The following is a 14,603-nucleotide window of genomic DNA, read 5'->3' as shown; positions in this document are numbered from 1 at the left end:
CATGACACTCTCTCACCCTGTCACATCTGCTTCACCTCTTTTAAGGGCAAAAAAAAGATGAAAAGGAATTGTGTTCCAACTACAGCATGGAGAATAACTGCTAATTATAGTGCAACCCTAGTTAAGTAAACAACACATAAACCTTTGCTAACCACAACCCTTCATATTTTATTTTTGTAATAAAGAAGAAAACATCCCCCAAAGTGGATACTATCAGAGTCTTTGAAGCAATTTCTGAAAGAATTCCCAAGGCTAGCAGATACATGATGTGATCTTCTTCATAGTCTGCATCTGCACTACTGTCCAATGAGAATAAAGATTTAAAATAATGACTCATTAGCCCTAGAATATCTTAAAAAAGATAAAATTGGACTATAGTTTAATAATCCAAGCAGGAAAAATAATATATGTTAGAAGTAAATATTTTCTTTAAAAGGTTAAAATTAAAAAGGATTTTGTGTAACCTTAAATTAATGATAATATTCTGGAAAATATTGTATTCATTACACAGGTAAATGTATTCATGGTAGAAAATGTCTTAATAGTAAAGGCTATTATTATTCAGTGAGTGTCTAGGGCAGTATACTGACTTCTCTTTTTTAAATTCTAAAAATAAAGACTTCTAGCTGGAGTGAGTTCAGGACACTCATGTGCAGAAACATGGAGATGAATTTAGATCACCTTTTAGATCTCCAAAACTCTATGATTTAATAGGGGACCCTCTACTCTGACTTTTGAAAAGGAAGAAACTAAAGTTTTAAGAAAAATGGGGAAAGGGTAGTAAGATAACAATCTGTAATTTATACCCAAGCTATTCTCTATCTCACCCATGGTGAATTCCTCCCTCCTCCCAACTGCTTAGCGTAATGTCTTTTACAAAATGGTTTTGATAAGGAAAGGAGGAAAAAAGAGGTACCTTGGGAAAAGTCAGACAAAAATCTACTTAGCCAAAAAATTCAAATCAAAAGCTAAAAAATGCGTCATTTTTTTTTTATACATAGATGCCCAGTTTTAGATGGATGGAGACAAATCTTTGCCTCTCCCCAAAGTATTACTCTTCTCACTCATATTTATATTAGTCTCTGAATATAAAGCAGCCAGTAGTTTAAACTATAAAAGAAGATACTCATAACATTAGTGATCACTGAAAAACACTAAAAGAACCAACTAGATTATTCTGTTCCACGTTGGTATATCAAATACTGGCTGAAATAAACTTAGTTAATGGCCAGGGACAAATGATCTTCTAGGTAATCAAATACACGGGTTGCAATGGGTTGAAATGTAATGTCTTAAAACTGTGACCTATGAGGTATTTTGCAGCTTGGCAAAGAGTTTAATCAATCCTAAAAATCAATATTCTTTCGTTGTCAGTACTTCTCCCATCTCTCTGTGTTCTGATATATATTCTAGAAGATTGGGATCAACTACAGTTAAGGTTAAGGACAAAACATAAAGGAATGATGAAAACAAAAATAAACGGAAACCTGAAAGGTAGCAGCAACAAACATTCATTTGAAAACTGCCTGAAATCAGACTATAGGGCACTTACAGGAATATACAAACCGAGCACCAATAGAGTACAAATAAACATGTGACCCTCTGGCTGTATCTGTCAATGTGAGCTGGAAAATTTTCAGTGGAGACCTTTGTCTAAGCAGAGAAAAGGCTGAATTACCTAGTGTAAACTCTGTGTTCTGATCCATGTTGACACACATTGTTCTTCTGAGGTAGCAACTATATCACTATTAAACTGTTTCTACCAGTTAGCAAAAGCTTAAGTATGTGGTCAAAGTATAGGTGAAAGCACAAAGCACAACACCTTTATGAGATTTTTACTCCCAAAGAAATAAATTTAGGGGAATCAGCCTGTGAACATAGGAGCTGAAATGATTCAGGGTAAGAGTTGGTCTGACTTGTCACCCATGCAGGTCAAAAATCTCACCAGAGGTTCAGCAGGACTACTGAGGGAATTGTGGAGAAGGAGGACTAACAAGGTAGTTCTTTTTGCATCTGTGCAGTGTGGACAGAGCATGCGTGTCAATTAAGCATCTCAAAGGACCCAGAAGGCACAGATTGCAATTTGTTGAACAGTGAACTATAATAGTTGTTTGGATAAGTAAATCAATCAATAATTACGTGGACAAATAGAGGTTGTTTCTTGGAACAGCCAAGTAAATCTGTATATATTAACACATGACTTAGAAATCAAGTGACGTGCATCTCAAAGAATTTTGGTAAACATCTTAATAAAAATAGGAAATATAACTGGTAGCACAGATACCAGATTAAACAAGACTATGAAATAGATGAATATAAGAAAAGCTAAAGAAAAATGGGTTATAGATAGATTTTTCTTAAACAAGAAAGCTGTCTTAGAATCTGTATCACATTTAATATCTACCAAGTGTCTCGATGATTAATTTTATCAACAGTCCTGTCTTATGGATGATGAAGGATTAAGTGAATGTCTTAAGATCACAGGAAAAGTTCGAACAAGTGGGCCTGATCAAACCTGAAGATACAATCATTTATTCATTAAGGCATTCAGCAAACATCTGAATGCCTAGAATGCCAGTGCTGATGATAAAAAACAAAACCCTGAATAAGCTCATGGTCTAGTAGGAAAACTGTCAAGTAAGCAAGTGATTGTCCTACAATGTAATGAATCCCTTTATAGCAACATGATACAGGTGTTAGGATAATCTAATTCTGCCTGAGTGAGAGTCAGGGAAAGTTTGAGAGGAACAGCAACTTGGGCCAAGTCTTGAAAGATACACAGGAAGCAACTGGGTAGACAGAGGAGGAAGAGAACAGTAGATTTAGAATGAATAAAAGCAAGGAAGCTTTTCATGTCCAGATTTATCATGAGCTGCAAGAAAAGCACATGGCTAAAGATGGAGATAAAACTTTAGAAATAGCAAAGGGCCGTATGATAGAGGGTCACACTTAGAGAGTTCAGACCATAGTTTGGAGGTGGTGAAAAGCAGCTAAGGGACTTGAAGCAGGAGAGTTTCACAATCACACTTCATTTATTAAAAGGAGTCTGGTAGCACCGTAGAAGGTTAGCTTAGAGGAAGCAGAGTAAAACCAGAGTCAGGAAAACCCACTAGGACACTTTTCCAAACAGGAAATAAGAACCTAAATTAAGGCAGGAAATTAAGTAGGAAGAACTATTTCTCTCTTATTCTTAAGGCTAGCTTGTATCAGGTCATGTTATAATCAGGTAGGTAATGTTATATATAATAATAAGAGAAAATGTCATAATACTTTTATTTGTGCAACTTGGTTTAGAGTTACTCTGAGGTCAAAGGCATCAGTTATGTCAAATTACCAGTGCAACTTAAAATAAGGAAAAGTTCTAAAAGATTTGGAATAAATTTCAGTAACAAGAATAAATATTTTTATAACCTTAGTTTCGAGCTCCAGTAATTTTTATGTCAATTTATAGTAATAAATGTTGAAGTAGCAGCAGAGAATGGGCACAGGATGTGTAAACTAGTGAAATAGTAGAGCATTTAATGCACTGCTAGCAATCTAAACCTCTGTGGTCTTATTAACCTCTTGGTGCCTGGAATAAAGTTCCTCAGTGCTTTTCACATTAATGAAAAACAAATCAGCAATAACAAAGTTCATTGAAAAATCACCATAGAAACAGTTGAAGCAGTCAGTTATTTCTCTTGAGACATACAGAGAAGAATCTCAAGTGAGAACCAGAATTCAGCAGCATACATAACAACATAAACAATAATACAGTGAGTTATTGCTGCACTTCACCAAAATGCAGCAGTATAAAAACTTTACCTCGTGCCAGTCTTCGAGTTTGTTGTCAGAAAGATCTAGTTCTGACACATGAGCACAGAAGGCAGCAATTTCTTTTTCATCTCCTGCACAGGTTATTCCGCAGCTGTTCAACACCAGTACACTTGGGAGGTTGAGGCGATCTGAATCATGGGAGAAACAAAATACTTTCTACGTCAGCCTAATTCCTGTCTACATACATTCAGCCACCAGGAATCAAAATCAAATTGTGTGAAATTACACAAGGACCTTGAAAATACAAGATATGCTGGGATCCAAGGGTACTGAGTTCTAAGGGGAGACAGCCAAATATGGCCCAGGAGGAGATCAGAAGTACTAGACCAGTACCCCCAAAAAGTCCTGGAGGCTTCACCTCCTGGCAGCATTGTTTATCCCAACTACCAACAACAGAACCATCATCCATGCTGTCACCTTATCATGTGACACTAGATCCATGTGATTCATGTCAGGGCTACCACTGTGTTCTTATTGGCCTCAATTCTTTCTTTTTTAAATTTAGTTCAAAAGTGTCATTCTGGATAGCTCTTTTCTCTCTGTCTGATTTGTATTTTCACCTTTTGTTGCCTTCGGAAATTATCTCAAACCATTAGACAGACTATCTGCTAAACCACTTCTGTTCTTCAAGTTCATATCACTCAAGGAATCTTCCTCACTTACGTGGATCCATTTAAAAATCTATATCTTTCTCCCATACTTGTCCATCAATAATTCCCCTTTCATATCCATGTAGAATTTGTCCCTTATGAAAATTAGACTTTTAAAAATATATAATTATAATGAGAGAAAATGTTTTAGAGTCTTAAACCATTCAATGAATTCAGTCAAACTATTGCTTGTTCAAAAATACGTCAATACCACCTCAATAAAGCAAATATCAAAATAAAGTGATTCACATGAATTTAAAAAAAATATGTCAATAAAATCACTCTTCCTATCTCTAATAAAAAGGATAAATATGAGAATTCAACCACTCTTTTCCCACTTGGTGTAAAGCCAAGGCTCACAAAAGTATATTTCATTAATGGAAGCCTCAAATAATATGAACTTTCAACTTAGTACTTTTCACAGAATCAATTTTCTCAGAATGGGAGTGGATCCTGAAAAAAATGACCAAGTAAGAAGTCCACTTCTTTCCGCTGTTTCAGTTTATATGGATTGATAAGATAGTTGCATTGAGAAATAATAAACATTCAGTAACCTTTGGACACAGGAACTAAAACACTGTTCAATATTAATCTCCCATAACTACAAAGAATACTTCCAATAAGTTAATTACAACATTAAGCTAAAATGCAAACCAAAAACACACCTTGCACATTTCTAGTTGTAGATCTTTGCTCACATAATAATCTCCCTCCTAGAATGTCTTTATCTCCTCTCTAACCAAATTCTACATTCTTGAAGGGTTAGTTCAAATCTCATAGCTTTGAACCCTTTCTTGATCATATAAATTAACTCTCTAAATTTCTTTCCCAATCACTGTGCCATTCATTTGACTCAACATAAACTACCTTGTGTTATTATATATTTTTGTAAATGTGAATATGTTGTAATCCAATAAGCTGTAAGGTCACTGAGGGCACAGGCCAGGCTTGTACCATCTGCACCCTCTAAGTTCCCTGAAATATTATCACTCAAATATTGCTCTCACCCTATGAGTGCAACTAAAATACCTTTTGGCCAATCTGCAGGAAAATAAATCCTTCCAGGTTTTCAAAAAAACTGAACTCACAGCAAGGGAGAAAGACTATTCAACTCATAATTCAAAATAAAGGGAATCATTTGCAAATAAGGCAATATTCTGGTTTAATGTCCTAAGTGAGCTCCAGTAAATAAATGTTTTAGGCCCCATCTTTCTTACCTTTCATAGGAGAGCCCTGAGGTGTGGCTGGGACATGGACTCCCATCCCAGGCCCACGGCGGTAAGGAAAGTTTTCAGGACTATATTTTTCACATAATACTTGCATAAAACTCCTCCCACTAGGTTGATCCATCTTCCTTTCCTAAAATTCTACAAGAAACCAAGAAATCATCAAAATTTATTTATTTACTCATACAAGAAATATTTATTGAGAATCAATTATTTATAAGGTACTAAGCTAGGCACTGCATACACGTAAGACAGGCAGGGAGAAGAGTTAGATGCTGCAAAAATACAGGGGAAAGATGATGAGGGCCCAAAGTGGTACAGTGGTAGTACAAATAGATTTAAGATCAACTTAGAAAGCAAGCTTTTCAGGAGTTATAGGGGCTGAGGGGAAGGTGGAGTCAAGGCTGACCCCCAGGTTTCTAGTACAGGTGATTAGGTGACTAGTGACACAACTAAGAAAAAAGAAAATATGGAGAGATCTAGTTTTAAGGAGGAAATTGAGGAATTCTATTTTATACATGTTCAATCTGAGGCATCTGTTTCAGGGGAACAGTCTGAAGTTGGGTGAGAAATGTGAGCTAGAGGCGAAGATTTGGACCTCATCAGGAAATATCATGAATAAGAATAGTAGGGCACTAGAACTCTCTAGGACACTGATATTTAAGATACAGGCAGAGGAAGCAAAGTCATGACAGAAAAGTAAAAAGGATGATCAGAGAGTGAAGTGTATAGCCAACATTTTGAGAAGTTTTGGTGAGAAGGGGAGGAAGAAGATGGGCTGATAAGGTAGGCAGGAACAGGAGAGAGTACAGGATTGGGGGCAATTGCCAAGATTTTTCCTCTTAAAATAGGAGAGAACTGAATATGGTTATAGATTATAGAGAAGCAGCAAGTACAGCTGGAGAGTCTGAGAATGACTACTGGTACCTGGTCCTAGGATAAACCAGCAGGAATGAGCATTAAAAAACTTCTAAAAGGCTGTTTGGTACGACCCAGATCGTACTCCAAACTGTTTACCATTGGTGGTGATGTATTTACTTCACTATGCTGCACTGGTTTACTTTTTCTTATACAGTTTAATTATACTGAATGTTAGGTATTTTTCTCATGCGATTGTCCTAACTCCACCATTACATTATGAAGGGGAGCAATGCTATGTGATTCTACTTTTTCAGTATTGATTCATAGCATCTGGCAGAGTACACTACACACGGTAAAGGCTCAATAAATGCTGCTGAGAACTAAAATCACGAGCCTCCAGTATGCTGAGCAGAAGAGCAGAAGATTCAGGATGAGGAGGGGGTTTAAGTCCCACCCGCTTCTACCACTTAAGAGTTTTGTGCCATCAGGCAAGACGGCGTATTTCTCTGGGACTCAAACGTCTTATTCTGTAAAATAAGATATTAATATCCATACTGCTTGGAGTTCAGCATTACTGTAGAGCTCTAAAATGTACAAGTGCACTATTGAGATTATAGGGCTCTTGTAAAGCTCTAAAACACACAAATGTTATTAATTATAAAAGGAATTTGTAGTATGGTAGAAAGCACATAAAGAGAAAACTTAGGCTCTGTCATTTACTAGCTGGGTAAAACATAAGCTAGTTATCTAACCTCTCTCTACTTTAATTTTCCCACTATGGATGAGCTAAAATTTTCCTCTTGGGTTTGTAACAAGAATTTGAAAAGGACATAAATATAAAAGTGGTCTTTAAACTTGTCCCATTTTCTAGATTACTACCAGGACCACGACTACTGTACTTTGTGAAATCAATTCACAAATGCCTAGAACACAGAGTAGACACTCATTGAACACATGTCCAAAAGTTTTACCTGTACAATTTATCAAAGTTTAGACTATGTAATACATTTCATAACAAGTATATCACAAGTCACCTTGAAAATATAGGGCTGCCCTCGGTCAGGGTCATCATTTGGGAGCTTAAGAACAGAGCCTATTTTGGGACAAGAGAGTTTGTTCTTTCTATCCAGAGTGGTAAGCATATGCTGCTGTCCTCTATCCCAGCACTGTGTCAAAAGTGGGTTCATCTAGGACTCCAGGAACTTTCAGGTGGAACGGTTCTTTTTCAATGTAAAGTCATCACCAACAGCAGACAACACAGAGCAGGCGCTATGCCACTAGTGACAGGCATCATAGTTCTTATCAAAGACCTGTCTCAAGCAGAATGCCAACAGAATTTTCAGAAATGTTTAACAAAAAGTCAAAGAAGTTACATCGCTATCTTCCATACAACTGGCAGTTCAAAAGAATAAAAAGTGTGTGGGAGGGTGCTGAACTGTCAGTGTCAAAATAATAGTCACCGAGTTTAAATAGCATCTTTTAACTGGAAGCTTCAGAATCACTTAAACTCCAACCTCTTCAATCCAAGGGCAATAATCTTATACACAATTTAAATATAGACAAGCTGAGTGTGGAATTAAAGAAACTTCAGCTAAAATTGGAGTCTGGACAGACCTATAGGCAGAGCCCTCACCCTTGCCACGCAACATTAATTACTGCAAACGGGAAGAGATGCAGGCCTACATCTCTGACAGGAAAGTGTTGCCTACTTTACTATCCAGCAGGAAGAAGAAAACTCTTTGCTCAATGACAGCCCAGCCAATCAGAGACCACAGCAGCCAAACCAACCTCCACACTTTGGACTCCCGGCTTCCCCCAATGGACTCTTTGGTTGTAACACGCTCCCCCTCCCCTCATTTCCCCTATAAAAGCAAGTTCCCCTTCCTTGTTCTCTGGATTTGCCTGTGGTCTGCCACAGTTTGCATATCTCAAATTGCAAATCCTCTGGCTATTCCCAAATAAACTGGCTTTTTTGCTGGTTAAATAACTGGCTATTATATTATTAAAATTGATATGAGGGATGGTGAGGTTAGAAACATAGGCAAGTCAAAATAAGTGTTAGTAAGCAAGCAATCATGGGAACTTAAAAGTTACTCCTTATGGCCCCATGCTTTCACAATTCTTCCAAATAGTCTGCTTTTTTTTTTTTCCTAAAGACTTAAAAGCAATGCCAGTCACCTTCATTGGTCATTTTCCAGGATACTCTATTGGAACAGCATTCCAGGCATGCAGATAGTATACACAATAATACATGGGTTTTGAATTAGAACATTAAGATTGCAAAATGGATCAGTGACATAAATCTACTCAAAATCTGTTGGGGCAGTTGGAGGAGGAACAGTAGGTGGGAAAGGAAAACTGAAAACCAAATAGATTGAAAAATGAGGACATACAGGACGGAAGAAGATCTTTAACTGGAGACTTTTAAAAGGTTTTTTTGGAGGTGGAGGGGTAATCTATGACTTTCTGGAAAGAACCAGTGTCAAATAACATCTGACTACCTTCTACAGTTGGCAGAAGTCTAATACATTTGTAAAAGTGTGCTGAATTGGTGCTTAAAGCCAGGGAGCCAGGAATCTGGGCTGATGTTCCTTGGTTCCATTACTAAGTCATGGAGTGTGCCTGTGAAAATCTCAACTCCTTTGTGCCTCACATCCTGACTATAATATGCTTTCATAAAGCACTTGGTAAAAGTGCAAGTTGGAGGATAAGGTGCTCAGCCCAGTCACCTAAGTAACCTCAATCGCTATCAATTTGTACTTTCCGTTCCCAAGGTCAGGTCAAAATTAGTATGAAACTCAACACAACTGGAAACAGAAAATAGGCCATGTCTGACCACAAAGAGTGGAAGAGATGCAAGATATAGCCTTATGCTGGTATGCAAGATCAATATTTACTTCACAAAAAAATTTTATGGTAAAGTACCACACTTCATAAAGTGTGAAGACTACCAGCCTCACTCACAACTTCCAAAAAATATAAATACTACCCCAGAGTCCCAAAACATGCATTTTAAATCTTACAAAAAATAGGTTTATCTGCCTATATATGCACAGACTACCTCCAGAAGGATAAAATAGAAATTAGTAAAATTAATACCTGTGGTTGACTCCAAAGAGAGGAAATGAAGAATAAGGTGAAAAGGAGATTTCCTTCTCACTGTTCAACCATTTGAACCGCCTGAACTCACCAGGTGCATACACACCCTTTTTTTCCATACATTATCTTTTCAAAATACAAAACATTTTTAAGTGATTTATCTGGGAATGACCTAATAATTTGTCAAAGTGTTTTTTAAGTCCTCAATATTATCAACTGTCTGTGAAAAAAATGCCAAACTTGACCATGTGAAATATATAATATTAATAATAACTTTTAAAGGAATTGGGAATTGAGGAAGAAAAGAGAAATAAAATGGGTGGCCAAACGGAAATACTTTTGTAAAAGAGCATTGGTAAAGAAAAAGAAAGCAGAACAAAACACATCTGAGCCTCAGAACTAAACTACAATCAGGATGAGAGGTAGGGTTGAGAAGAAGGGGGGGAAATGATTCGTGGTACTCTCATAGTCATCACCGTGGCTTTAACAAGGGCAAAGCAAAAGCTCCACTATGAAGTGTACAGAGGGGTGGGAAGAACACCTTCAGATCTTCCATGTTGCTTCCTTTGCTAGCCAAGTTAAATGTGTTAATAAAAGTTACCCAAATAGTTCATCCAAATTACCCAAATGGTATCAAAACTATTGCGACTCTGGAACAACAAGGGCCCCAGCAGGCAGAGGTTACAAAGCCATAGACTAAGCATGCTGGGGAGCTTCAGGCTTCCCGGTTGCCTCCTGCTGTGGAGACTAACAAAAGAGTGGGGCTTCCTACAGCAAGATTCAAGTTCCTGGAATAATAAACAGTCGGGAACTGATTTAGAGTTCTAAAAAATAAATTGCAATAATTCAAAATATGCATTAATGTAGGATAAGGCTAAACACCCAGGAAGAGTTTTCATAGCATAAAAATAATGGAAAGGAGGGAAACACTCCCAAGTAGCTTAAAATTATTTTCAGTCATTTGACATGGACCCATTTATATACAACTAACCAATCTCATCTATTCATCAGAGAAGGGCAGAAAAAACCACACTCTAAAAGCTACCTGCCAATATTTTGCTACCAAATATGTGAAAATAAAACTTAGGTTAAACATTTTGGCCAAAGGCTCCACAATTTCACCTTAGGGTTCCTTTGGTCAGATGACATTTCATTCCAGGCATTTTTCTCTTCTCAGGTGCCTATTTCCTTTACAAGACAATCTGAGAATAAGAATTTCTTTACCACTTGTTTAATAAAAATGGAGACAACAAATATATCTAGTTTTCTCTCTTTTTTGCATCTTACCAAGTGGTTCCAATTAGGCTTATTCGCCCATTTATTCATAAAATGTGTGCCCTCACAAAGCTTACAGTCTCGTGTGATTCCACTCAACAAACATGAACCAGACACCCAATCTGTGCCAAGCTAAATACTAAAGAAAGTGAGAATGAATAAAATCCAAATGCTGCCCTCAGGGCATCCAAAACCTAGAGGGAAATACAGGAAGATAACGCATACCTGAAATAAGCCACCCAGAAATAGTGAATTCAAACACAAGAAGTGATTATCTTTTTGGAAGTATGATCAAGGAAGTAGGCGGTGAATCCTGAGCCATTTTGAAAGATGACAAAGATTAGGTTAACAGGGTGGAGAAGAGCATTCCAGGCACAGGAAACAATAGAAAATAAACCAGCACAAGAGACATTAAGCGGTATTGCTACAACATAAAATATTTGTGGGGAGCAGGGGAGACAGAAGATTCGACTGAAAGGTGGACAGTAGTCAGCTCATGCGTGACCTTGCTCAGGTTTGACTTTATCCTATAGAGATAAAAGTAAGAAAATCTTTGATAGATTGCTGTGAATATTGTGCAAGGATGGAGGTGACCGATCTTTATGTAGAATATCAAGGGGTCAAAAATGATGAGAATTTTAAAATCACTAAAGGACTGGGCAAGTAGGAGTTTGTTTACCTTAGTGGAAGCACTTTCAGTACAGACAAGGGGGTAGAAACCATAGTTTAGGGAGTTAAGGAAGTAAATAAATGAAGACAGTAAGTATAGACCATGCCTTTGAGAAGCTTAGATGAAAACAGAAGAGATGGGACAGTTGATGAAGAAAAACCAAGTGTTCAGAGAGAGCGAGAGAGAGAGACAGAGCTGTTATATCTTGTTCTTTTTTTAAAAAGAACAAAAGAGGAATTTATAGGCTGAGTTTGGCGGGTAGGGGCATGGAGCAGGTCAAAAAACTAACAAAACAAAGCTAAGAAAAACAAATATCATATATTAATGCATATATGTGGAATCTAGAAAAATGGCACAGATGAACCGGTTTGCAAGGCAGAAATAGAGACACAGATGTAGAGAACAAATGTTTGGATACCAGGGCAGGGAAGGTGGGGGGAGAGTGGGGTGGTGGTAGGATGAATTGGGAGATTGGGATTGACATATATACACTAGTATGTATAAAATAGATAACTAGTAAGAACCTGCTGTATAAAAAAATAAAATAGAATTCAAAAGTAAATTAATTAATTAATTAATTTAAAAAAAAAAAAACAAAGCTAAGGAGGAAAATCTGGATAGTGTCAAAGAATCTCTTAGTATTACTAGCTTTCTCAATTTTTGGAAGTTTTTTTTTTTTAAGCCCATTTAACTTTTACTTTATGGACTTCTAATCTCATCCCTGGAAAGCTTCCTTTTGTGAAAGACCGCCACTATATCTAAACCCTGCCAGATTCTTGGACGTTTTAGGTAGCTGGGACTTTAGTTTGTTGTTTTGTTTCCTAAATCTTTCTGATCCTCAGCAAAAGAGTACCCAATAAAACATAATTACTCTGGGAAAGTAGATGTGTATTTTACATATTTTTACCTCCAGGAAAGATAAAAATGAATGAACAAATAAAGGAACGGAGAAAGAAGATGTGGTGCATACAGACAATGGAATACTACTCAGCCATAAAAAAGAACAAAATAATGCCATTTGCAGAGACAAGGATGCAGGTAGAGATTATCATACTAACTAAGTGAAGTCAGAAAGAGAAAGACAAATACCATATGATGTCACTTATATGTGGAATCTAAAATATGACACAAATGAACTTATCTACAAAACAGAAACAGACTTACAGACATAGAGAACTGACTTGTGGTTGCCAACGGGGGTGGGATTGACTGGGAGTTTGGGGTTAGTAGATGCAAACTATTAAATTTAGGATGGATAAACAACAAGGTCCTACTGTACAGCACAGGGAACTAAATCCAATCCCCTGAGATAAACCATAAAGGAAAAGAATATTAAAAAAGAATATATACATGTGTATAACTGAGTCACTTTGCTGTACAGCAAAAATTAGCACAACACTGTAAATCAACTATACAATTAAAAATTAAATTAAAAAATAAAGGAAAAAAGGGTCTATTGATAAGCTTTTTTCTAAATAACTGCTTTAAAAACACTAGCGATATACATTCTGAATTTTTAAAAATTACCAACTGAAAATAAGCAAAAAACCTATAACCCCATGTAGATGTAGTTTCACTTTTCGTTAGCTAAGCTAAGCATGTAAATAAGTGTTACCAAAAAGCTTTTCTTATCTGAAGCCTATTTAGAGCCACAGCCATACCAGGAAGCTTTGGTTGACAGATTTAGAGAGTAGATTAAAAGCCTGAGGATGCACTTTATGGTGTATATTTTTTCAGACCATTCTTTCCATGCTATGTAGATACATGATTTTTTACACAAAGATTAAATTACTTTTAGATATATAGCTCTGTAACCTGCCTTTTCACTGAACAGCTCATGAAAAACTTTCTATATCCATAAATATATACCTATACAATCATTTTTGAAGTCTGTAGAGTATTCCGTTAACAAGCTTTTGCAGCTGAACTCATGAATGACAGCTATCTCTCCCATAAAAACACATTAAAGACACTGTCCAAGTCAACATACTTAGGCTGGACAGCCTCATTCTGTATGGTACTTCTACCTTCACTTATCATAAAGTGCACATACCTGCAATTCTACCTCAGTTACCTCCTTGAGCATTATGTAATATACCTAAGTGGATGCCTTCTTGGGATGAGAAGTAAGGAAGATAAACTAATTCTAATAACCTTTCAGAACTCTTCTGTAGAATTAATAGTTTACTAATTCACAAATTGACTCTGAGCATGCCAAGTGCAAAACTTGAGCGTAGCTGATAAGTCCATTATCATAACACACCACACCACCATGATTTCACACCCTACTATGAACCACCCTATTTCTCAAAGTCTCCTTCTCAACTGTATACTAAACTATAACCAAGTGAAATAATGTAGCACATCAACTTTTCTTGGTAGATTTTTTTTTAATTAAAAAAAAATTTATTTATTTTTTTTAAATCCAACATTGCCACATGAAATGTGAATTCAGACTCCTGGTCAGCCCTTGAATTGGGCTATTAGTAGGGCACTGTTACCCTCTTCACTTATCACAGCACTATGCTTCTCCTTAAAAGTGCCACAGGTATTAAAATATCTAACCCAAATTCTTTATTTCATTATATTAGTGGCACCAAAATATCTAAAACTGTGACTCTACGTTATCAGTGAGTACGGCCCCAGAGCTGTCTGTATTTTCTACTAAAGAACTATACTGCATACAAGGCACATCTGATGTTGGACAAAAGACAAAGTTTTCTCATCTACAACTGCAAATTAGCAAACAGGACTGATTCTCACGCTAGTAGTCTATTCTACGTAGCACTCGAAATTTCTGATGCAAATGCACTAGCCCAAGAATTTTATTATTTTGATGAGAAAGTATTTGAGAGGAAAAACATTTAAGAAAATACTGCTATTTAGATACATCTAAATACATACATCTAAACATCTAAGTACCTCTTTGTGTGAAAATATTTCTAAGAACTTCTTTCTTTAATTCCCGTAGCTTCTAACTGCCCAGAAATGTTGGCTTACACCAAT

General features: G+C 36.6%; 1 protein-coding gene across 1 annotated transcript in view; it reads right to left on the bottom strand.

Moving 5' to 3' along the window:
• TBCEL (tubulin folding cofactor E like) overlaps positions 1-14,603 on the bottom strand; it is a 69,750-nt gene that overhangs the window by 42,621 nt on the left and 12,526 nt on the right. The window contains exons 2-3 of the mRNA XM_007196692.2: positions 5,684-5,833; positions 3,805-3,944 (exon numbers count right to left, since the gene is read on the bottom strand). Coding sequence (XP_007196754.1) covers positions 3,805-3,944; positions 5,684-5,816 — 273 coding nt within the window. The 5' untranslated portion in view covers positions 5,817-5,833. The remainder of the gene's footprint in view (positions 1-3,804; positions 3,945-5,683; positions 5,834-14,603) is intronic.

Source organism: Balaenoptera acutorostrata, chromosome 9, assembly GCF_949987535.1.
Source record: "Balaenoptera acutorostrata chromosome 9, mBalAcu1.1, whole genome shotgun sequence".
NCBI lineage: Eukaryota > Metazoa > Chordata > Mammalia > Artiodactyla > Balaenopteridae > Balaenoptera > Balaenoptera acutorostrata.
The sequence above is the reverse complement of the archived record's forward strand: the minus strand, read 5'-3'. Positions and strand labels throughout refer to the sequence as shown.